Source organism: Sorex araneus, chromosome 5 (assembly GCF_027595985.1).
Source record: "Sorex araneus isolate mSorAra2 chromosome 5, mSorAra2.pri, whole genome shotgun sequence".
Lineage (NCBI taxonomy): Eukaryota > Metazoa > Chordata > Mammalia > Eulipotyphla > Soricidae > Sorex > Sorex araneus.
Window position 1 is genome coordinate 107,995,996 of NC_073306.1, and position 24,417 is coordinate 108,020,412.

At 37.8% G+C, this 24,417-nt stretch overlaps 1 protein-coding gene across 1 annotated transcript in view; it reads right to left on the reverse strand.

The window, feature by feature from the left end:
• Positions 1-24,417, reverse strand: part of CTNNA3 (catenin alpha 3) — a 1,605,010-nt gene that overhangs the window by 1,545,988 nt on the left and 34,605 nt on the right. Inside the window, exon 2 of the mRNA XM_004617094.3 lies at positions 19,447-19,639. Within this exon, the coding sequence (XP_004617151.1) occupies positions 19,447-19,639 (193 nt within the window). The remainder of the gene's footprint in view (positions 1-19,446; positions 19,640-24,417) is intronic.

A 24,417-nucleotide genomic window follows, 5' to 3' on the forward strand; every position in this document is an offset into this window, starting at 1 on the left:
TTCTTGGTGGTAGAATATGTGCACTGGTGAAGGGATGGGTGTTTGAACATTGTGTAACTGAGACTTGAGCCTGAAAGCTTTGTAACTTTCCACATGGTGATTCAATAAAAAAAAATCTCATATATAAAATATAAGGAAACATAGTCAGGAAATAACAAATGGTCAAAAGAAGTATTAACACTATAATATATAGATATCACAAGTATTCTATGTTTATAAGACATATTAATCAAAAAATAAATAAATAAAAAAGAAGGCAGTCATCTTGTGTAGGATAACATAGATTCAGGTAGTTTAGGTTTATTGGGTTACTCCCGTTACAGTGCTCCTATTCCTCTTTGTTTATTTGTAGCTTCTTTCTTAGTGTTCTGTTGACTTGTAAATAATGTTTTTCTCTTCTCCTTGAGTCCTTTGCATAGTTTATTCAGAGCAAGTCCTTTTTGTATGGATACAGGAAGACTTAACAAATGTTATGCTTTTGTAACCTGGGAGTCATTTGACTCTACATGATATTTTCCTCCAGGGCATCTGTTCTCTTGACCTAAGCCTCAGCTGCCCTTACTTCCTAGCACCCCCAAAGCACGGTCCCGACATGGGACAAGAAGGACCCAGGGCAAGCGGTGAGTTGTGTGCTACCCTGGCATCCAGATGGGCCTGGCCAAAGTGCCTAATGCTTAACTATAAGTTAAGAGCTTGATCATGGACAAATGCTGTCATGATCCAAACAGTGATAACTAGATTTGGACCCTGCTAGGGTGAGGAATGATTAATCTGGCCTGAGTGCTGTGGTCTGAGCCTGTGGCAAGATGTTGCCAGGAGAGCTGCCTTGCAAACCTCAATGCTATGTCCATACAAAACCCTTGCTATGTCCATACAAAAATAACTAGTATTGAGATGTTAATAAGTTCCTGGACTAAGGAAAAGAAAAAAACCTTAAGAGTGAGGAAGGGCTTTGGAATGCCCTGTCCTCAGGAAGGGCTTTCTTATGTTGATTTTGCTACCTGGCTGGGTGTAGCCTAGAAGGCAAGGTGGGAGAGAGAAGGAAGAGGAGACAGAGAAGCCAGAGAGAAGCGGCAGTTGATCCAGAGAGAGGCTGGAGCTGGGAGTGCGGGAGATGAGAAAGATGGAAGATTGAATAAATGGTAACTAATCAGCAACTAGCTTGGTCCTCGTTCTTCCTTCGCCTGTCCTTGGCCAACAGCTGTCCTGATCCAGCCCATACACAGCGGTTCCAGAACACCGAACGTGGGCAGTGAGGCACAGCCGCCTGGAGAGCCCGAGAGTGCACGCGCCCCCTCGGCGTTCTTTAGTTTTTTACAATCTTGGTCTTGTAGTTGGCAAAGAACAGGCGAGTGTTGTGAATACTTTTCCCGGCTTCTGCCGAATCGGCCAACACTGCTGCTCTTCTCTCTTTGAGGTTTTCCTTTATCACTTCTCTGCACAGCTTTGCGAGCTCGGATGTTAGCTTGTGATTGCCTGAGGTTCGCGCCAGACCATGTTGGCGAATAAGCTAGAGAGTTTCCGAAGACAGGCATCTGTTTGTGGCTTTCGTGCAGTCATGGAGGTGCTGAACCAGTCTATGATATTCCTTGTCAATGTTGTCAATGACGGCATTTTGACACATTGCCACAATAGTGCCGAAGAGCTCCCAATTGGTGGTCATTCTGGGAGTTCTCTTCTTAAATTTAAACTTTGCAGACCTTTCTCCCCACTCTGTGCAGTAGAATTTTGCATGAAGGAGACAGTGGTTTGATCCTGTTTGGAATTTTGGGACAACAGCGACATTGGTCAGGCAAAACCTTCAATTGAATATGATGTGGTCAATTTCGTTGTGGAACTGTCCACCAGGAGATTCCCATGTCCAACGTTTAGATTCGGCCTTTTGGAACTGAGAGTTACCATGGATGGTATTGGTCGACATGATGAACTGAGACAGTCTCTCACCCTGTTCATTCCATTCTAGGCCATGGGTCCCAGTGTGGAGTTCTTCAGGCGACCTTCTCCGTCCTATGTTGGCATTGAAAACACTGACAATGATCTTGTAGAAGATGTGGACTTCTTTATAGAACTTCTCCAGCTCCATGTAGAACTTTTCAATTTCTTCTTCATTGTAGTTTGATGTTGGTGTGAAGAAAAAAACTGCCAGCAATGAGCCATATCTATTCAAGCGTAATCCTCCAATTCGAGTTGATAGGCTTTCCAATGAATCAATGCTCATGGCCATGTTTGTTTTGGCAAGGATACCAACACCACCAATGCCGCCAACGTCGAGAACATCATGCAATGACTGGAATGGGAAGGAATGGGAGTGAAGGTAGACAGTCGGCAATTACACCACCTCTGCTTCACTGATTACATCATTCTAATAACACCAAACATTAGCCAAGAGGCACAAATGCTGGCCAACTTCAACCATGAGTGTGGAAAGGTTGGAGTGCAGCTGAATCTCACCAAAACAATGTTCATGAAAAATGAACTAGTACCTGGCATTCCATTTGCTCTCAATGGAATGAACATCTCCAAATGCAGCAGCTATGAGTACCTGGGTCAAGAACGCAACATGAGGAACGACTTGGTGCCAGAAATGCGCAGGAAGAAGAGAGCAGCTTGGAAAGCCTTCAAGAGTGTCAAAGAAGTGATTAAGAGGATCAAAAACCTCTGGCTCCAGGCACATCTTTTTGACTCCTCCGTTCTTCCTGCACTAACATACACCTCAGAGACATGGGCGCTACACAAACAGGATGAGGAAGCTATTCGGATCTCCTAAAGAGGAATAGAAAGAGCTATGCTTGAAATATCATGTTTCACTCAAGTGAGAGAGGAATCCAGAGTTCTGACTTCCATTGATGATCGAGGATAAGGGATGCTGCCTAGTTTGCCAAGGCATCAAAAACCAGATGGGCCAGACACATAATGTGATTTAGAGACAACCGGTGGACTAGAGCTGTTATTGACGGGATTCCACAGGACATCAAAAGACCGCTTGGCCGCCCAACTACAAGATGGTCAGACATCTTCATCAAAACTCTAAACGAATGGTTTGAGGCTCTTCATGTTCCTGGAGCGAGCAGATACCATTGGGCTACACTAGCACACGACACGGACAAATAAAGACATTACTAGCACCCGCTCGAGCAAATCGAAGATCAAGGGGATGACAAGTGATACAAGTAAAGTAAATTAAGAAGTGATAAATAATTTGCCAGATGTTTTACTTATATATGTAATATAAATAATCAAACCAAGTGAACTGATAAAATACAACAAAATTTACTTAGACTCTGAAAAACATTGTGGTTACAAGATAGAAATGGTTGGGAGGTGGGAGGACTATTATGAGAGGTTTGTATATTTGTGTTATTTGTGTGTGAAGATGTGTGTGTGTGTGTGCGTTGCATATTTCAAAGCAGGCATTCATGTGTGGAAAGCAGGGACTATACCACTGAGTATAGTCCATACATATGTCCAGTGACTTTTACATTTTATATGATTGGGAGAGGGGTGATCAAAAAAAAAGAATACTCAGAAATTATTTGAAATTTAAGTTTCAGTGTATATAAACAGAGTTTTATTAAAACACAGACTGGCATTTTTATTCATTGTCTTTGTGTTTCCTTTAAGAGTTGAAGTAGGGGTTAGAGCGATAGTACAGTGGATAGGGCGTATGCCTTGCATGTGGCCGACCTGGGTTTGATCCTCAGCATCCCATACGGTCCCCCAAGCACCTCCAGGAGTAATTCCTGAGTACAAAGCCAGGAGAAACCCCTGAATATCACTGGGTGTGACCCAAAAAGAAAAACGAAGGAGTTGAAGCATATGGCAGCAAATTGTATTTAGAATAACTGGATGAGGAAATGCAGTTGCTTAAAGGTGAGATGATTAGATCACCCTTGACCCCAGAGTATAAGAAAGAGAAAGAAAAAAAGTCAACTTGTCGGGGGTCAGGAGGATAGAAGAGACAGATACAGATAAGAAGCAACAAGGGACAAGGGGCAAGGGGACTTAGGTACATTTGTGATGTAAAGGATAGAGATCAATATCCAAACAAGAGAGTCAACTACAGTGAAATCATGAGACACAAATGTTAACAACCAAATATAAAAAGGTGACTGTTAAAATAGGGGGGAGGGATAATGGGGGGAGAGAATAGGATAGGAAAACATTTTCTTTTCCATAAAACATTGTGTTTTTTTATGTTCTAAACTAAATGTAAGAATCTACCCCAAAACTTTGAAACAAGTCTGGTTAATCCCTGAGAAGTATAAAATTTGACCTAGCATTCTTCAAAAATATGATATATCTATATACATATATACATATATATAACCATTTTGACATCTCTGAAATTTTTTCATAGACCTCAAATAGTTCACAAGGGAAATTTTGGTCAGGTCCAAATAATGCTTCCAATATAATACCAAAAGAAATTATGATTCTTTTCTCAATTCTAAATCATAATAGTGAAGAACTTTATTGCAGGGTCAATAACCAACTTGTTGGCTAACTTTCTAAAGTTAAAAAATGAAAACCAGAGCAGTCACATAATTTAGGGGTATCAATCTCCTTATTTTACAAAAATAAAAATTACAGAAACACAATAAGAAAACAAGTGAAAGCCGTTAGTCCCTAGAGAAAATTACTAGGTAAATGCAGAGTTCTTAACAGGCTAAAGTGTTCTCACTGCTACATTAATATTTCATATCTATTTTATGTGAAGATTTATCATGTCAAAATCAAAGCCATTCTCATGAAATTTTCAGAGCAATTTTTTAGCTGTGGAGTTTCAGCAAAATTTCCTGACTGAGATCATCATGACCCCTTGTTATCTATCAGTCACAGGATTTAGAAGTTCAACAGTCCATAACCAGAGTACTATAAATAGTGATTCTTAATTCCACATGCCTCTCTCTGAGGGTGCTTGAAACCTATATTTAGTGAACTAGGTAAATGCCATAGGCAACGGAAGAAAAGAGAGGTCAAGAATATTGGACAGAAACTGGTAGATGCTTGCAATGCATGCAGCCAACCCAGGTTCTGCATCCCCTGTATCCCATATGGTCCCCAAAGCCCACCAGAAGTGATCCCTGTGAAAATCAGGGGTAAGCCCTGAACACTCTAGGTATGGCCCAAAACAAACAAAAAAATATTGGGTAAATGGAAACAATCCTCACAGGTACTCAGTAGAACTGCAACCAAAGGATGCTCGAGGCAGGGGAAGGGAATGAAACGGATTTGGGAATGGTGGAAGAATCCTGGACCTCTGGTTATGGGCATGGTGTAGTAGCACTGCACGTATAAAACAATAATATTGTTTATATTAGAAAAATGAATGAATAAGTCATTTCTGTTTGTTTGTTGCTTTGTTTAGGACTTCTTCAGACTTTGTGCTCACGGATCTCTCAGGGCAGGCTTGGAGGACCATACGGGATACCAGAGGTGGGGACTGAATGCAGATCTTCTGCATACAAGGCAAACACCCCACTAGCTGAATGATGCCTCTGGCTGAGGAAATTATTTAAAACGAACAGAAATTTTTTTAAAAGCCCACGCTAGTTCTCTAAAAATATATGTTGGGCTGGAGCAATAGTACAACAGCTAGGGTGGTTGCCTTGCACACAGCCTATCTGGGTTCCATCCCTGGCACCTCACATGGTCTCCTGAGCACCACCAGAAGTAATCCCTGAGTGCAGAGTCACTAGTAACCCCTGAGAATCGTCAGGTGTAGAGCAAAAACAAACCAAATAAACATACATACAAACACGTACACACAATCACCATACACACAGACACATTCACCATAAACATACATACACACACATACACACAAGTGCACACACGAGCACACACTCAGATATATATGGAGAGGGAAGGGAAAGAGTGGAGCAAGTGGTAGTCAGGAGTTGTTAAAATTGTTCTTTCTTTTGAATTATCCTATAGTTTGAGAAGATCTGGTGATGAAGATAAAAACAAATCTCATGAAGACTCTGGCACCACAAAGATAAAGCAAGATATAAATATTTCATTTAATATGCCACTTCAGAGAAAAGGGTGAGTATAAACATTCAAGAATATCATCTAGCAATTTAAAATTTTATTTCATGTTATAGGCCCATGTATATTTAAGTACAGCTATTTCATAGTTTCTTATGGTTTTTTCTAATGTTGGTAGCTAGATGAGGTCTTGCTAAATCAGTGAGCTAATTTAGAACAATAGCTGTAATTTTTTCCAGTGCTTATTTTTTTTTGTTTGCTTTCACTTTTGTTTCTATGGGGTAGGTCTAATGATCTGTGTCCAGGCCGCAGTGGGGAGAAGAGTGTAGGGAATGTGGTACCAAGTACTGAACTCAGGGCTTCTCATATGCTAGGCACATCCTCTACAACTTGAGCTCTGTCACTCACTCCTCATACTAATTTGTTTCTTTGGGGGCCACACCTGAAAGTGCTGGAAAATAACTCCTAGCTCTGTGTGCAAGGATCATTCCTCGAAGGGCTCAGAGGACCTAGTTTAGTACGAAGGAAGGAAGGAAGGAAGGAAGGAAGGAAGGAAGGAAGGAAGGAAGGAAGGAAGGAAGGAAGGAAGGAAGGAAGGAAGGAAGGAAGGAAGGAAGGAAGGAAGGAAGGAAGGAAGGAAGGAAGGAAGGAAGGAAGGAAGGAAGGAAGGAAGGAAGGAAGAATAAACTCTCATTTCAGGAAGAATACTTCATGTGACCAGTTAAACTTAGATTTTTCATGATTATCTTAAAATATTATATTAAGAGTCTACTTCAAAGTCTTTCACATCAATGTGGGAGATATAATAGTCATCTATATGTTTAAACACCTACTTCTACTTACTTGCAATATTTAAGGAATGGCATTTGAAATATATGGATAAGAAAATTATATTCTTGTCAGGAATAAACTCTGTAGTCAACATACACAATGGGCAGAAAAGAGATACACCCCAAAAAAGAAAGGAATATTCTTCTCACATCAAAGAATATGATAACGATTGATTAAATTGCAACGGCCAAAGGATCAGTCGTCTTTAAAAAAACAGTGAATTCCCAGCAGCAGACAATAGCTAACATTGACTACAAAGTAATTTAAAATATTAGCATATTTATTAGCATTGTCAATCAAAACGGAATTGTATCAATCACAGGAAGGAAAAAAATCACATAAATTGATGATTACCCTCAATTTCCAAAATAATAATATAATAACTAGTATAATTTAACAAAATATACAAATAAAAACTATATAGTATTATAACTGCTCTATAGAAATGATGTGTTAACTTTGTGCTTTTAAACTTTATACCACGAAACACTCCATTTATCCAGTTTCTTTTGCTCTATTTCCATGCTTACTAAGCAATCTTCTGCTCATTATTTACATTCCCAGTATTAACCTACAATGAAAGAGCAGACTAGCTTTATGAGTGTATTTTGTTCTGCATAATAAATTTATTTTTCATTATAAATTAAGAATAATAAAATAATATTTATGTAAGAGCTTGTGTTATTGGTTAGTGTGAATATTCACCTATAGATATGTAGATGTATCTACAGAAACCTTAATTAAAAATACTAGAACCCAGTCTAACTACTTTAAAGGAAAAGGAGTTTGGGGAAGATAATTTGAATATTTATAGAATTTCCACAATGTCCAGAAAATGCTAGATTTTATTACTATTCAGTCAACAAAACAACATGCCCACCTTCAGCAAGGAGTCCAATTATCTTGTCCCAAAATTAAGCTAACTCAAAGACTAGTCACTGTCTAGTGGTACTTCTTAGTTTCCTTTCAGATCCAACATCTCTAAAAGAATAACTTCTAGGCATTACGAAGTTTTAAACACTTGAGAGATTCTTTCATAAACTTGACTTAGCTTCACTTTGTGCTATATTGAATTTGATTGAATATCATCTTACAGTTACTAGGTTTTAAAGAAGTTATGACTTCCATAATAAGTTTTATGGAAGTTACCAGACTTCACTGATTTTTCCATGTAACATTTTGTTACTTAGGTGTCTGTCTTTCCCAGTTGGTTAATCTTGAAATTCATTATAATGAAATGGCAACATGAGTTGCATAAAGGTTTCTTTCTAATTATCTAAATTCTTGAAAACTATCAATTTTTGATTTTTATTGAGAGTAATTTGACTTATGTGTCAGAAGAATGTGATTGAAACTATGATACTCTTAGGTCTTTCGGATAAATGAAGCTATCATGAACTCATTAGGAATCTTACAGAGAGTGATGGGATTAGGATAGAGTCAATTAATTGGAATTCAACAGAAGGGTCAAAACACAAATTCTCAGAACGAGGACAAAATTCAATGGTTTCTTATCCCTGAAAGCATATAAACTGTAATCATATAAACTGGAGACAAAAGGAAGTATTTTTAAACTGTTCGTTGGTAAGGATTGCTCATGAGACTTGTGGCACATGAATTTTACAACATTCCATAATTTCTGCCATCTCATTTCATCCTCACTGTTAAGATTAAATTCTGATATGGCCAATAGACTTATCTCTTTAGAATCAATAAAGTAATAGGATTGCTTAGCTCCATGTTTCTCAGTCTTTTCCTGATTGTCACTCCTTTCTAACCTCGTCTCTTTCCTATGCACCCCCTGTTTACTATTTGGCTCTGTGGTCTCATGTAGTGCCTCCCGACCATGTGTTTTTTTCATCTGTGCCACCCTTTGGAATATGCTGAAGACTCTAAAGAGGTTATATAGAACACTGGCTAGTAATTTCTGGAATATCAGAGAACTATTAAAATGTCTTTTAAGAAACATTTGTTAAAGACTGAAATGAACAAATCAATGTCATATCACTTGTCACTTGTCATGCTGTTGTTCGTCGATTTGTTCAAGCAGGTGCCAGTCACGTCTCCATTTGTCCCTACCGCGTGCTAATATATCTGCTCAGTCCAGGAACACGAAGAGCCTCAAACCATTCATTCAGGATCTTGATGGAAAAGTCTAACCATCTCGTTGGTGGATGGCCACAAGGTCTTTTGATGTCCTGTGAAATCCTGTCGGTAACAATTCTAGTCCAGCGGTCGTGTCTGAATCGCATTATGTGTCCAGCCCATCTGATTTTTGATGCTTTGGCAAACGAGACAGCATCCCTGATTCTTGATCATCGAAGGAGGTCAGAACTCCGGATTTCTTCTCTCACTTGAGTGAAACATGATACTCCAAGCATAGCTCTTTCCATTCCTCTTTGGGATACCCAAATAGCATTCTCATCCTGTTTTCGTAGGGCCCAGGTCTCTGAGGCGTATGTTAGTACAGGAAGAATGGTGGAGTCGAAAAGATGTGCCTGAAGCTGGAGATTCTTCATCATCTTAACAACTTCTTCGATGCTCTTGAAGGCGTTCCACACTGCTCTCTTTTCCTACGCAGTTCATGTGCCAGCTGGTTTGTCATATTAAGTTCTCGACCTAGGTACACATAACTGCTGCATTCAGAAATGTTCGTTCCGTTGAGGGTAAATGGAACATTGGGAACTAGTCCGTTTCTCATTAGCATTGTCTTCGTAAGATCGGTTGCAGTCCGACCTTTCCACACTCATGGTCGAAGTCGGCCAGGAATTCTATTTTTTTATAAATTATTAATTTTATTGAATCACCATGTGGAAAGTTACAAAGTTCTCAGGCTTATGTCTCAGTTATACAATGCTCAAACACCCGTCCCTTCACCAGTGCCCATATTCCACCATCAAAACCCCCAGTATACCTCCCACCCACCCACCCCCACTGATAAATTTCACTTCATTTTCTCTTTACCTTGATTACATTCCATATTTCAACACAAAACTCACTATTGTTGTTGGAGTTTCCCCAAAAAAAAACAGCCTTACTGACAAGGAAGCATTTGATAATTAGTTTTCCATCGCTGAGAATGACAAGATATGAAGTCGCACGGCTGCTATTGCCAAATTCTATGGTTTAGGATTTCTGTATTTTAGTAATTAAGTCCAGGGAGATTTATGTTAGAAATTGCATCATAAAAAAAGGGGAAAAAAAGAAATTGCATCATTTCTCTTCCTGGGGCAGCATGGGGCAATGGCTTAGTTCACAGTCTAGAGATATGGCTGCAAGCAGTTGCTGGGACCAAAAGTAGTCTAGCTGGCCTCCAGATTGTGGTCGATCAGCAGCAGAGGGGCTGCCCAAAAGTGTGGCCACTTGGGTCAAATCTCGGCGGAGAGCACCGGTATCATCCCCGTTGGCCAGGAATTCTTGCCAAAGAAATTTTTACATTTTATTCATAGAATCAAAATATATCAATTTATAACCAATCAAAAATTATTGAGATATTTCATATTTTTCATAATTATTATTTTAAATTCACTAAAAAGCATCTCAAAGACTAAGATGGCTCAAAGGCTGGAAGTGCAAGCTTCACATGTGAGCACACATGTGTTAGCATTATACCTACTCTGCTACCTTTGAATATATTTATAAGATAGTTATAGAGTTATGCCATCTTTATAATCAGAGAGATCAAAGCCATGGATAACATATGAAACACAACTGTGATTTTAGAATTTTTACCTCCTAAGATTCTAAGCTACATTTTAACTTGAGGACATATCACTTCCAAATCAGTTAACATGAATTAAACATTTGCTCCAGTCTATGCATTATACATCAAAGTAAATGGTGGGTATCTGACAGAATTTCTCCTACTTTCAAAAGGAGCATTACTATTATTTCTCAAAACAGACTATCTATATGTCATCATCCAACATACCAAGTGACTAAAGTTAAAATGGAGAAAAAAACACTAAGTACGTCCCAGTGTCCAACACACCTCAGAAGGAGAATAATGAAGTTTGCTTAGAATATCAGATCCATGATCCAGGGAGTCAGTGCAGGTGCACATGTCTGATCTGGGTTCAATCCCGTCCCCCAGCGCTATGGGGTGGCACTGGTAGTCCCTGGCACAACAGAATCTAGCAACACCACATCCTCAGACCCCACATTGAACTCTTGGCCAGCTGAAAAATCACCAAGATTTGCTAAGAGTTCCCTGAAAACACCTTGGGAGGCCAAAACATAATTTTTTAAAGAGAATATCAATTGAATATGAGCCTGCTACAGATTTTTACAGAGAATGCTAAAGGATGCCAGGTTGAGTGTTTTCCAGCAATTAGTAGTTTACAAGCAATGAAGCTAATTAGCTCATCAGTCTTCAATGGAAGTGTTTCCATAAACATTCTGCCAGCCACAAGACATCATGTTTGCATGTTAAAATGTGTTAGAACAAGAGTTCATGGTCTACTTTCAAACGAAGAATGAACTGCACCTTCTGAAGCACACTGTCTACTTGATTTCAAAGATTATATTGTACTGTGATTTTATACTTATCTAAGAACACTCTTGATATATAATAACAGTTAAATACACACAACATCAACATAGCAATACATGGAAATAAGGCAGCAGCTGTTGCCTTTGAAATCATATATAGGCTATGAGTAATTGGTGGCAAATACCAAACATTTGATCTAAGTTCTAACTGAAATGTTTTTGAGCAAGTGGATGGAGCTAACCTGTTTCTTACTGACAGTTAACTGAAATGAACTGCTATTTTCTTTTATAAATAAATGCTCAGCACAGATGAGTTTCAAGGATAAAATCTTTTAACACCAATGACCCAAAATAGATACCAGAACATTTTTAATCTCTGTTCTTTCCTAGGATGCAATTTATTTTCTTGTGCCCAAAAAAATGCACTCAATAATCAAGGAGACAATAAGTAACATTTTAAAGATTCAATATTAGAAATTCCACAATGGCATTTATTGCTTAACAAAGTACCCAAATACACCTTTAGGAAGATTAATTACACTTCAGACTACCATTTTCCAAGAATAAACACTTCTAGAAGGAATCGTTTTCTCTGACTAATATGAATGAGAGTAAGTCTTGATTTCTAATTCCTAGAAGGAAAAAAAAGAGTTGTAAACCTAGGGTACCACAAATCTTGAATATAAAGTAGTATGGAGATGTAAAAAAAAAAGATAAATCTTAAAATTGCTTCAGTCTATGTATTATGCACATAAATTGTATGCACATTTTTAATACAAATGTTTACAAGTCACCAACAAAGGCAACAGCTCCCTACCTAGTGGCAACATCACCTGCCTTGCTAAAAGTATTCATGTTCCATGCAAAGTTGTCAGCTGCTGCTGGCCTAAGCTTTACAAACTTGCAGCTGAGAGACTCTGAATTAGTAAACAAATTCATTTTTGTATAAAATATCATCTCCCCACATTTGGAAAGGAGAGCACTAGTTAAGAGGGTCTATAATGGATTCAAAATCTCCTCATTAATCTCCTTGGCTCTTCAATTGAGTCAGGGTAATCTTTGTGAGGACTGCAATGAAAAATAGATAGCAAAGTATCTTAGCAGTGGCAGGATTCCAGTGAAAATGCAAGTCTGCTCCCATTTGACATACATGAAAATGAAGCCTACAGCACATTTCCTATTACTAGTTCTAGTGGGCATACTTGTCAAGACAACTAGTATTAGACTGCACATATAAGTGACAGACAATTCATACTAAAATATGTGCTGTATCTTTAAGTGTTACGCATGGTCAATGGAGGCATCTTGGCCTGTCCAGAAAGTATACAAAAGAAATAAACCTTAGTAGAGATAAGGACCAGGAGTCTGCTCTACGGCTTGGAAACCGGTCTCACATGCTGGAGGAAAAGGCAGCTCGGATATCGAAGGGAGCACCAAGTAAAGGATGTTGGGAGGACCTATTCAGGTTGAAAGAGGCGTACCAAAAAGTAGACTATAGACTGAACATGATGGCCACTCAATACGTCTATTGCAAACCACAACACCCAAAAGGAGAGAGGGGGCAAAAGGGAATACATTGCCACAGATTCAGGGCGGGGTGGAGGGGACAGGGCAGGGGTAATGGGAGGGATACTGGGACCATTGGTGGTGGAAAATGGGCACTGGTGGAGGAATTGGTACTCGATCATCGTATGACTAAAACGCAAGCACAGAAGTTTGTAAGCCTGTAACTGTACTTCACAGTAATTCGCTAATAAAAAAAAATTAAAGAAAGAATAAATTTAAAAAGAAATAAGCCTTAATATTTCTTGGAACATCCAAAAACATCAAATTAATTATTCCCTTATACAATAAGAAACTCATAAGTTTATATTTATTTTATTTTATTAGAAACCTAAAATCATATAATTATTATGGTCAGACAATAATTATATGAGAAAACTCTTTTATATTAATATTTTTTAAAGTTCCAAAGTAAAAGAACTTAATACCCTTTACAAATCAGAAGCAAATAGTGTTTACTTGCTCACTGCCTGTCTTCCTACCAAAATATCAGTCATCTCTACAAATTATATGCCTCCTTTACTTTTCTGATCCTAGCACATTGAAAAGAGTTTGGCATATATGAACGTTTCAATAAATATTTGATTTTTTAAAGAAAAGTATCTGGAAATAGACAGGCTAGGTATAAAACACACCTTTCTATAAATTATAGACATGATGAACTAAAAGAAAATGAGAGTTTAGAAACATTCTTGTTCCTTCATATTGCTTCTCTTTTGATGTACCATTAAAATCGCATTTTTTAGACATGGTTAGAGCATTTTACGCTCTGTTCAGTAGACTTAGAGAAACTGTGATATATCTAATTTATCTCTACATTTTCAAGACCCAAAACAGCATCAAATATACCAAATATAAATACCAAATATTTAATCAAAATATTAAGTACTTAATAAATATTTGCAAATTAGTCATAAGAAAATAACTCAAAATCATTTATTTTGTAATCTCCTGTCTCCAGGACCATAACTGGTAGTGTTCAGGAGCCTCTAGAACTGCACCTAATGATATTCAGGGACCATTTGGTGCCAGGCATCAAACCCAGCTTAGACATATGCTAGGCATAGGCCTTAAACCCTATAATATGTCTTGGCCCCTACTCTATTGCATTTTTTTAGTTCTACTATTTTCTTCAGATCACTGATTTCTGATTAAAATATTCTCATACTTTCTCCTTTTTGTTTATAATTCTCCTCTATTATTTTCTTCCGTTTTGGGAACAACTGATCAGTGCCACTTTGAAATCCTCATCCATAAGATAAGAGGGGTCTTCTGTGCTCCATATCTTTCCAAGATAATTGCATTGTCTATTAGTGCAAGCTGATTACTACCCTTTATTATGTTTGGTGCAATAGCTGCCTTCACATCAGTGATCAGACAGAGATCCTGGGTAGATGGAGTTCGGGGCGCCAGGGCTGAGAGAGTTCTCAGGGTTTACCTGTAGGCAGCAGAGGGATGGGAGTAGCTCAGCCCTATTAGGAGAGCAAACAGCTTGTCTCCACAAGAGTTCTTGCAGGGTTCACCAGCAGGGGTGGGGTGGGAGAGAATATTGTAAAAACTGTCGCTTTTTGTTGTTGTAATTCAAATCTATAATTCCATTTAATTTTTATGACTAGCTGGAGGCAAGAGCTAAAGTCTGAATTACTGAAAATCCAACCCCGTTTTGGGGAATCTCATCTCTTAAAGCAATTTCTTCTATAGCTTTAAATATGATTGACAAATCTTTAAAAATTTTGTTAAACCCAGATTCTTAGTCATATTTTATGGAACAAACTTATTAGTCATTATTTAGCAAAACTAAATTAACGATTGAATTTGTATTTTTCATAAAATTCTAGAGACAACTATCTCTAGAATTTTATGAAAAATACAAATTTATATACATTTTATATGACTTATATACAAAATTTATATACAAAACAACTGTCTCCAGAATTTTATAAAAAATACAAATTTATATACAAAATTATATCTCTATAAATATATTTTATTATTGTGAAATACATAATTACATTAAGAAAGAACTTGCTATGAAACTCATAATATTAATCCAAATGTTAAAATCAAGTTATCTAGCTCAACAGACCAAATATCACCACACACACACACACACACACACACACACACACACACACAGGTTTATATTTGTAAACCTCTAGGAACATATGCTTTTCCTCTTTCTACTTCTAAAGATGACATTCTCCTTTAATATGTAGAATGATATACGTGATACTATAAATACCCCATATCATGTAGGTTCTGCTGGGTGGCCCCCACTCCCACTCAAAAAGATTCAATTATTTGCCATTGACTGAAAGTATAGGAGTAAAGCTCTTAGTTCTTGAGTGCCAATATAAATAATCACTATTGGACCACTTTTTCTAGATCTCTACAATTATATCCATAACTTTTCACTACCTTCCTAATACTACCTAATACTCTTAATAATACTTGTTCTGGGGTCAGAAAGACAGCATAGTAGGTTGGGCTCTTGCCTTGCATGTTCAAGCCCTCGCATCCCGTACGGTTCCCAAAGCCCACCAGGAATAATTCCTGAGTGCAGAGCCAGGACTAACCCCTGAGCACCACTGGATGTAGCTCAAAATTAAATAATAATAACAATAATAATAAAATAATACCTATGTCCCATCTTCCACAAGCAAGTTCTATAGATAACCAAATGTCCACTAAAGCAGTTAAAGACTAGTAAAATGAATGAAAGAATTCTATAGCAAGCTTACATTAATTATACATCCAAAATTAGAAGAAAATGTCCCTAAGTTAAGTCTCTAGTATCTTCTTGAAAATAAGACAATAAAATATAAAATCCTCTATTTCAATATTTTTTAATTTTCCCAATTACATTAAACTTATTATTTGTTCTTCATTGATCCACACATTATGCCCCTGGACAAAGTAAACCCTTAAAAGGGAATATGGTTGGGAAGGATTAAAGCCAGAAGCTTTTATAAATATGCTTCCAGTAACATACATAATTGCTTAAATAAGAATTCTCTCTCCTGAAAGACCAATTCCACCACTGAGTTAAAATTTCTTCCAATTTTTTGAGAATTTTAGTGCTCTCACTGTGCACTAACGTGAGAGTTTTAGTGCTCTCACTGTCACTATCTCTGCAATCCATAGGAGAGCACTGGCAATTCCCCAAATTCCACAACCATTTGCTCTTTCACTGTTTTCTTCCCACACTCAAGTGGCAGTAGTTCAATCTGGCAGTCTGACAAAAAGAGTCCATATAAAGCATTTGTTAAACTTTGACCAAATGTATTTGTTGTCTATGCAGCATATGTCATATATGTAAGTACTTCACATGGTATAATATAACTCAGTGAATAATATGCTGCATAATCCCAGATTCCAAATAGACTTCTCTTTGAGACATTCTTTTTTAAATAATTTACATTTATTAAGCTAAAAATGTTGAATAACTGCTCCTTCTTAGGTTGAGTGGTTCCAGATGGTGGAACAGAGAGTTTATGCTTACCTTCTCCTATCATCCCAACAAATCTATAAGTAAATATGGATTGGTTTACACAGAAGTACATCTAAAACATCGACAAACAGAACTAACATGCACAGATACACACACGGACACACAGACACACACGCGCGCACACGCACACACACGGATTAAAAGGCAGCATCCAGATAGGAGTCACAGTTTAGGACAAGGAAGAAACCACCACAAGGGCAAAGAGACACAAACAGGAAGATATCTCTAAGATATGAAACTTTTCCCTGCAAAACAACATGAGGGCTATTCCAGTGGCCAATATTAAGTACCTGGCACCTAACACTATGACTCAGCATAGCCGAAGCAAGACCTTGAAACTTGGGTAAGAGAAAAGTAAACACAGGAGGCCCAAGGAAAAAAATAGAGACTAAGAAACAGATCATAATAAAGTCAGTGTGCATACTACTTCCCTTGGGACCAATATAATAGTACTGAATTAAACAGCATCTACCCAGAGGTGAAGGAATTTCTAATGTTTAGAATATTGGTCTGACAGAACTCTACAGGAAACTGCCCACAGAGGTGTCTTCAGCAAGAGGACCACAGAGGCAAAGAGAACCAAAAATAAAGAAATGGAACTACATCAAATTAAAAACCTTCTACATAGCAAAAGAAACTCAAGCTATAATAAAAAGACACCTGACTGAAATAAGAAAAATATTTGCACAAATGCATCATATTAAGCATTCACAAAACTCATTAACAAAAAATACAATAACCCCATCCATAAATGGGGAAAGGAGATGATCTGACACTTCCTTAAAGACACACAGGTCAACAGGCATATGAAAAAATGCGCATTATGCCAGTCTTTTGTGTCACACCACATTTTTTTTCTCTTTTATTCTGTTTTTTCTTTTTTTTATTGAGATAACATTGTTTTCAAGAATGTAAATGTCCATATGCCTTGGGGTACAATATTACCATTCAACTAACAAAGTACTGATATCCCACAGTTCACTTTTTACCCACTCCCCAAATTGGTAACCTCATTCTTTGCTTAGAATCGAAGGATTGGACGTGTTCCATTGGACATTATCTATTTCCTGCTTTGCATTTATATATATATACCTATATATACACATACATATTTATATATATACATATATATATCATATGTGAGTGAAATAATCTGATACTTGTTTTTCTCCTAACTTTATCTTGTACCCCTCCAGTTTCGTTCATGTCATAGCAAAGATAAGATTTCACCTTTCCTTAAGGAGTAGTATTTCATTGTGTATAAACCATGTCTTTATCAACTCATCTGTCATTGGGCATGTGGGTTGTGTCAGAGCTTGACTATTGTGAATAGTGCTCCAATGAATATAGGTATACATATATTTTCACAAGGCAAGTGCTTTGGTGTTTATTGCTAGATACCTAGGAATAGAATTCCTGGATAATAGAGTAGATTTATCTTTAATATTTCGAGAAATGTCTGACTGTTTCTCATAGAGGCTGAATAAATTTATATTTCCACCGGAATGTTTTGATTATTTCTATTTATCCACACCTGTTATTGGCCTTTTTGGTTTAGGCCTTCTCTCATATGTGAGTTCATATCTTATTGTCATTTTAATGTGTATTTCTTTAATAATAAAGAAATTTTTTTCATTTTCTATGAGACAACATTACCTAAATATTACTAACAAAAACAACTGCAGGTCAATAACCCTGACAAACATAGATGCAAAGATCCTCTATGAAATCTTAGCAAACCAAATTCAACAGTAAGCAAAAGAATCATACACCATGAAATAAGTGGAATTCATTGAACAAATGCAAGGATGACTTATTCAATATATACTGATCAATTGATGGGATACATCACATCAAGGAAAGGAAGTATAATAATCATGTGATTATATCAGAAACAAAAAAGATTCGATAGCCATTTTTAATTTTTAAAACTTTAGTAAAATGGGGATAGAAGTTACCTCAACATAGTAAAAGCCATATGCAAGAATCCCACAGCTAATATCATATCCAATAACAAAATACTGAAAGTAATTCCTCTAAAATAGGGAATAAACTGATCTATAAAATTATTTCATTAACCAAGGAAGTTTTTTTCTTTTTCAGGGCCACACCTGGCTTACTCCTTCCTCTGCACTTAGGGATTATACCTGGCAGACTCAGGGGACCAGAAGGGGTCCATATGGGGCACTGGAGATGGATCCCGGGTATACATGAAAAGCAAGTTCCTTAACCACTGTATATCTCCCTGGCCCCTGATCAAAGCTTATTGATTGAGCAGTAAAACAGCCTGCAATGAGAGTTGCATTCATTAGATAGCTGCTGTTTTATCATAATTAAAAATATCTAAAGATGAAACGTACATTTCATTATGTAATATTAACATTGTGGCAACATGAGTTACGCATAGTTCATGGAAAGAGTATTTTAAATTTTATAAAATTCAAACTTCTAGAAAAAAAATCTTAAATAATAAAATATTAATTCAGGCAGAGATCAAGTCTGAAACTCAACAACTTAATAATTAACTCAGGAATGAGGAAAAAAATGTATATTCAACATTAGTCGTTTTTCATTACATCTTATGACAAAAAGTTAATATTTTCTCTCCCTTATTTTTTGTTATGGATAAACAAAGGCAGGACTGGAGTGACAGTACAATGAATACACTGCTTGCCTTGCATGTAGCTAATCCTGATTCAATCCCAGGCAACTTATATGATCGCACAACCCCCACCAGTAGGGATCTCTGAATGCTGAGCCAGGAGTAAACCCCAAGTACCACTGGGTGTGGCCCAAAAAAACAAAAGGAAAAGTGAAAAAAAAAGTGAATAAACAATGGCATGATTAGAAAAGCAGTTTCCTAAAATGGAAGAACTAAGAAATTGATCCTGAGGCTTAGAACTGCCTAATGAGTCACTCTGTCTCCCATATCTCACTCCTCAGAGTTCTAGAAAAGACGGATAAACTCCAGACAACAGAAACAAACAGTCAAAAATCCAATTTGTAACCAGCACCCTTAGGATAGGAACTTTGCTCCGAAACATGACTAAAGGACTCACTCTCTTTGCCGACGTCTCCAAGCGCAGCAGCAAGCTCTTGCTTTAACACTGTGGCTTCCTGCGCAATCTTCTCTCCCTTGTCTAATAAATTCCAAGTTGCTTCCTCCACAGAAGCTAAAAGCACTTTGGCTCTTTTTGAACGTCCTTTTTTCCTATTCGAAGGATTCTGGGGACAATTTACAAGTGTTGTGACCTAGAAATGGAAAAAAGCAAGGCACTTATTAGACAAACTTGTGAGGAAAACACAGATCTAAGAGATTACTGTCAAAAGTATTTCACAGTGATATAATTCATTTCCAGTACTGCTGGTACCTTTCCAAAAGTCCAGGCACCAATAGCAATGTGTAAGTCACCATGGAAGTCCAGCTAAAAATAGGAAGAAAGGAAGAGTTTATGGATGTAAAGGGGAAAGAGGGAGAGCAGAGAGGGAAGAGAATGGAAAAGAGGAGAGAAGTAGAGGAAGGGACATACAGATGAAAGCACATCAGGTTTTATTATTAGAACACAAATCTATAAGTTTGTGTACATGAGTGTTTGCATATGTGTTTGAATTACAGGAACTTTAAATACAGAATCTTGCTAAAGCAATCCAAAATGAAAAATTATGAAAGCCATATGCCTCAAAAACATCAACAATTATAAAATGAAATTCATATCATGGGCCTGAGAGATACTACAGCAGATAAGGCAATTGCCTTACATGTGACTGTCCTGGGTTTGTTCCCCTGTATCCTATATGGACTCCCAAGCCTACCAAGAATGCTCCCTGAGCACAAGGTCAGAAGTAAGCCTTGAGCATGACTGGCTGTGGCAAATACATATATATATTTACATACATATGCATTTAATTAATTAATTTAATCCATATCACTTTGTAACCTGTACTCTACATTAAGAGGGAGGCAAAAATTTAAAATTTAAGTCAGGAATAATCTATTTAGAGCAACAATAGAGGTTGCTAATATAGGAATAAAATGACCATAATGAATCAAACAAAATAATTGTTAATTCAGGGAAACAAATCCCAAATCCTTATTATAATCTACAGTCCAGTTCTTTATAACTTTCTCCTAATTGCCTCCAATACTCTACCTTAACTCACCTTTTTTTTTTAAAGAGCTCATTCAATGTGTCTTACTTAAAGCTTTCCTGATCACCTCATCTCTACTCTCTCCTACTATGTTCCCCTCACCCAATTTCCTCAAAACACTTATAGAGCCTACATTTTTTAATTTGCTTATATACTTATTACATACTGTTGCAGGTGACTTTCACCAAGCAGGGAGAGAAGACATGGCAGCCTCAAGAGGGGAGTCTAATGCTTTTCTCTTTATCTACCTCGGTTACCAGGGAAGTGCCTGGGGAGGTTTAGGAATGATGAAAGTCTGCTTTGAGCACCTCTCTAGTATGGATCTTAATATCTCAACACCTTAACACAGCAGTCATCAAATCTACACAATGGAATACTACGCAACCACCAGGAAAAATGAAGTCATGAAATTCACTTATAAATGGATGGGCGAGGAGAGTATTACACTGAGCGAAATGAGCCATAGGAAAAGAGACAGACATAGAATGATTTGTGGGATATTAAAAAAAAAAGTACAAAATAAATACCCAAGGACAGTAGAAACAAGGGCAGGAGGATTAGTCCATGGTTGGAAGCCTGCCTGCTTCAAGTGCAGAGGGAGAAGGCAGTTGGGATAGAGAAGGGACCACTATGACAATGATAGTTGGAAACAGTCACTCTGGGTAAGAACTGTGTGCTGAAAACAGGTAAAGAATCAAACATGATAACCTCTCAGTACCTGTAATGTAAACCATAATGCCTCAAAGAGGAGTGATAGAGAGACACAGTGAGGGGGAGACAAAGAGAGAGACAGAGACAGAGAGAGAAAGAGAGAGAGAAGGAAAGTGCCTGCCATAGAGACAGGGTGGTGGGAGGAGGGTGGTAGAAGGGAAACCGGGAGCATTGGTGGTGGGAAATGTACACTGGTGAAGGGATGGGTGTTGGAACACTTTATGACTGAAACCCGACCATGATTAGCTTTGTAACTCTTTATCTTATGGTAACTCAATAAGTAAATAAATAAATAAAATAAAATAACTGTATGCTGAAAGTAGGTAAAGGAACAAACATGATAACCTCTAAGTACCTATATTGCAAACCATAATGCCCAAAAGGAGAGAGAAAAAAGTTCTAGCCATAGACACAGGCTGCTGGTGTGTGGGGAGGGGGAAGCAGAGAGGGGGCAAGGAGAATGGCGGAGGGAAACTGGGAACAATGATAGTCGGAAATGTACCCTGGTGAAGAGACGGGTATTGGAATATTGTATGACTAAAACCAGCCATAAACAGCTTTGTAACTGTGTATCTCCTGGCGATTCAATTAATCACGTATCACAAATCACGAAATCCCATTAATCGTCGATTTCTCGAGCGGGCTCAGTAACCTCTCATTCGTCCTTTCCCTGAGATCTTAGAAGTCTCTCTCGACTCGGCACTCCCAACGATGTCACACTGGAGGCTCTTACAGGGTCAGGGGAATGAGATCCAGCTTGTTACTGGATTTAGCATATGAATACACCATGGGAAGCTTGCAAGGCTGTCCTATGAGTGCAGAAAATGCTCAGAAGCTCACCAATTTCTCCCAGAGGGAGAAGCAGGCTACAACATATCTTCTGGGAGCTTGCTTTTAAGTCTCTGTATGTTGACTCTTGATGGGATTACACACACCTGGGTTCCTCTGCCAGTACCTTAATGCATGAGGCCTGTCTGAACATATGGAGAGGAGCCTCAAGCATGGCTGTAGCTAGGTTCCGATGGTCTTCGGCCGCTGGGAGCTCTGCTTGGGGCAGGGAGGGAAGCTGGAGCCCATCCCCTCCGAGGGGCTCCAGGGAAGACAGCCAGGCGTGCGGGCAAGAGACTCTCTTAATTGAATAAAGGATTCAATTAATAAGAATTAAACACACACACACACACACACACACACACACACATACACACACATAAAATAACCCTACACCTGCGTCCCACATGAACTACACAGGTGGAAATTGATCCCTGCCACGGGATTCTCAGGGACCTGTAGTGAGGAATTACTCTTTGTAGGAAACGGGAAAATCAGTCCAGCCTCTCTTCAAGTTCCTCTCCTCCAGTTCATTGCCTACTTTTACAGAAAAGAATTTCAGGAAGGAGATGAATAATACCATGAGATAAGTTTATTTGGGAAATATAAGGGGAGAGAAAGAATTTCATGCTCAAGGGAGAACATGACTTTTCTGAAAACAAAAGGATATTCACTGACCTTGGAATAAGATTACATGTAGATATTTTTCATAATTGCATTGATCTGGCACTCTGCACATCTAAGAGTTCATTTGGGTTTTTCAACGCGAAAACCTTTGAATTTCTAGTGGTCTTTTTTCTTATATGATAGGATAGCCTCTGTTTATGCAGTCCTGGAACTTCTCCTCATAGGGGGTCCAACTGATGCTCAGCGCCTGGAATTCTGCATTTCAAAAGTTTCCCAAGATCCTCAGATAAATTCTGTATTTCAAAAGCCTTGATGTTTTGGGCTAGTTTGGATTACAAACAGTGCTTCTCCAACTACATATTGCCAGGGCCAACATATCTCTCTACCTGCAACAATACTTCTGATACTAAGACACAAATTCCATGAAAACACAAAATGTGTTCTGTTCTCTGTACACAAAACAAACTACAAAATGGGTGTTCAATAAATATCTATTTCATAAGTTATCTGATAAAAGGATTGGTTGCAAAGAACTTTTTTAACAAATTTTATTTCAACTGGTTTCCATTACTATAAAATTTCATGAGCACGGGTTCACACCAAAGAAGACTTTACTGTTTTTAATTTCATTTATTTATTTGTAGGGGAGGACACACCTGGCAATGCTCAGGGGTTACTCCTGGCTCTGCACACAGGAATGAAGAGCCAGGAGTAATTACCCCCAGCAGTGCTCAGGGAACCATACGAGATACCAGGGATTGAATCTGGATCAGCAGAATACAAGACAAGTGCCCTATCGACTGTACTATCTCTCAGGTCCCAAGGGACTTCTTTAATGTCTGTATTTTTAATTACCTGAAAATGTTAATAATGAACATGTATTTTTATAAATTTATCTAAAATAAGAAGAAACTTATGATAAAAGCATTGCTTTGTAAATGTATCTAAAATAAGAAGAAACTTATGATAAAAGCCTTGTTTTGTAAATTTATCTAAAATAAGAAGAAACTTATAATAAGAACATTATTTGAAAATAGAAATAAAGTGCCTATATTTGAAAACTAAAGCTCAAACAAACTTACAGTGTAGAGCTGGTGGAAAATAACTAGCAAACCAAGTGCTGAAGGGCTTTGCATGCTGAAGCTCCGTATTGGATGCCTGCACGACATGGTTCCCAGAGCATCACTAGGAATGGCCCCCAAGAAGCAGGCCACTGAGCACCACTGCTAGTGGCCCCTCCCCACCAAAAAAAAAGTACACATTTTTAAAATATCTTTTCTCAATAAAGACATACACCAATAAAACAAAATCTGGACAACATTTTCAAAGGCAAAGTTTGAAAATTTCCACTGAAGAAGAGGGAAAAAATGTATCCAGTGTTTAAAATAGAGGAAACTCTATTTTAGTAGGAAACTTCTACAAAAAGCTAGATTCTCTTCACCCATGTTCATTGCAGTACTATTTATGACAGACACGATATGAAAAATGGTCAGTGGGTAAGGTGTTTGCCTTGTATGACCTGGGTTTGATCCTGGATACTACATATAGTCTCAGGAGGATTCTCTCAGCACAGCAAGGGGAAATTCCCCCCACCAAAATATGAAACAAGCTAAATTTCTATCAACAAATGAAGGAAACTTGAAATGTATACATATGAAAACAGAATATTATTCAGTATAATATAATCTTGGACTGGAGCGATAACACAGCAGGTA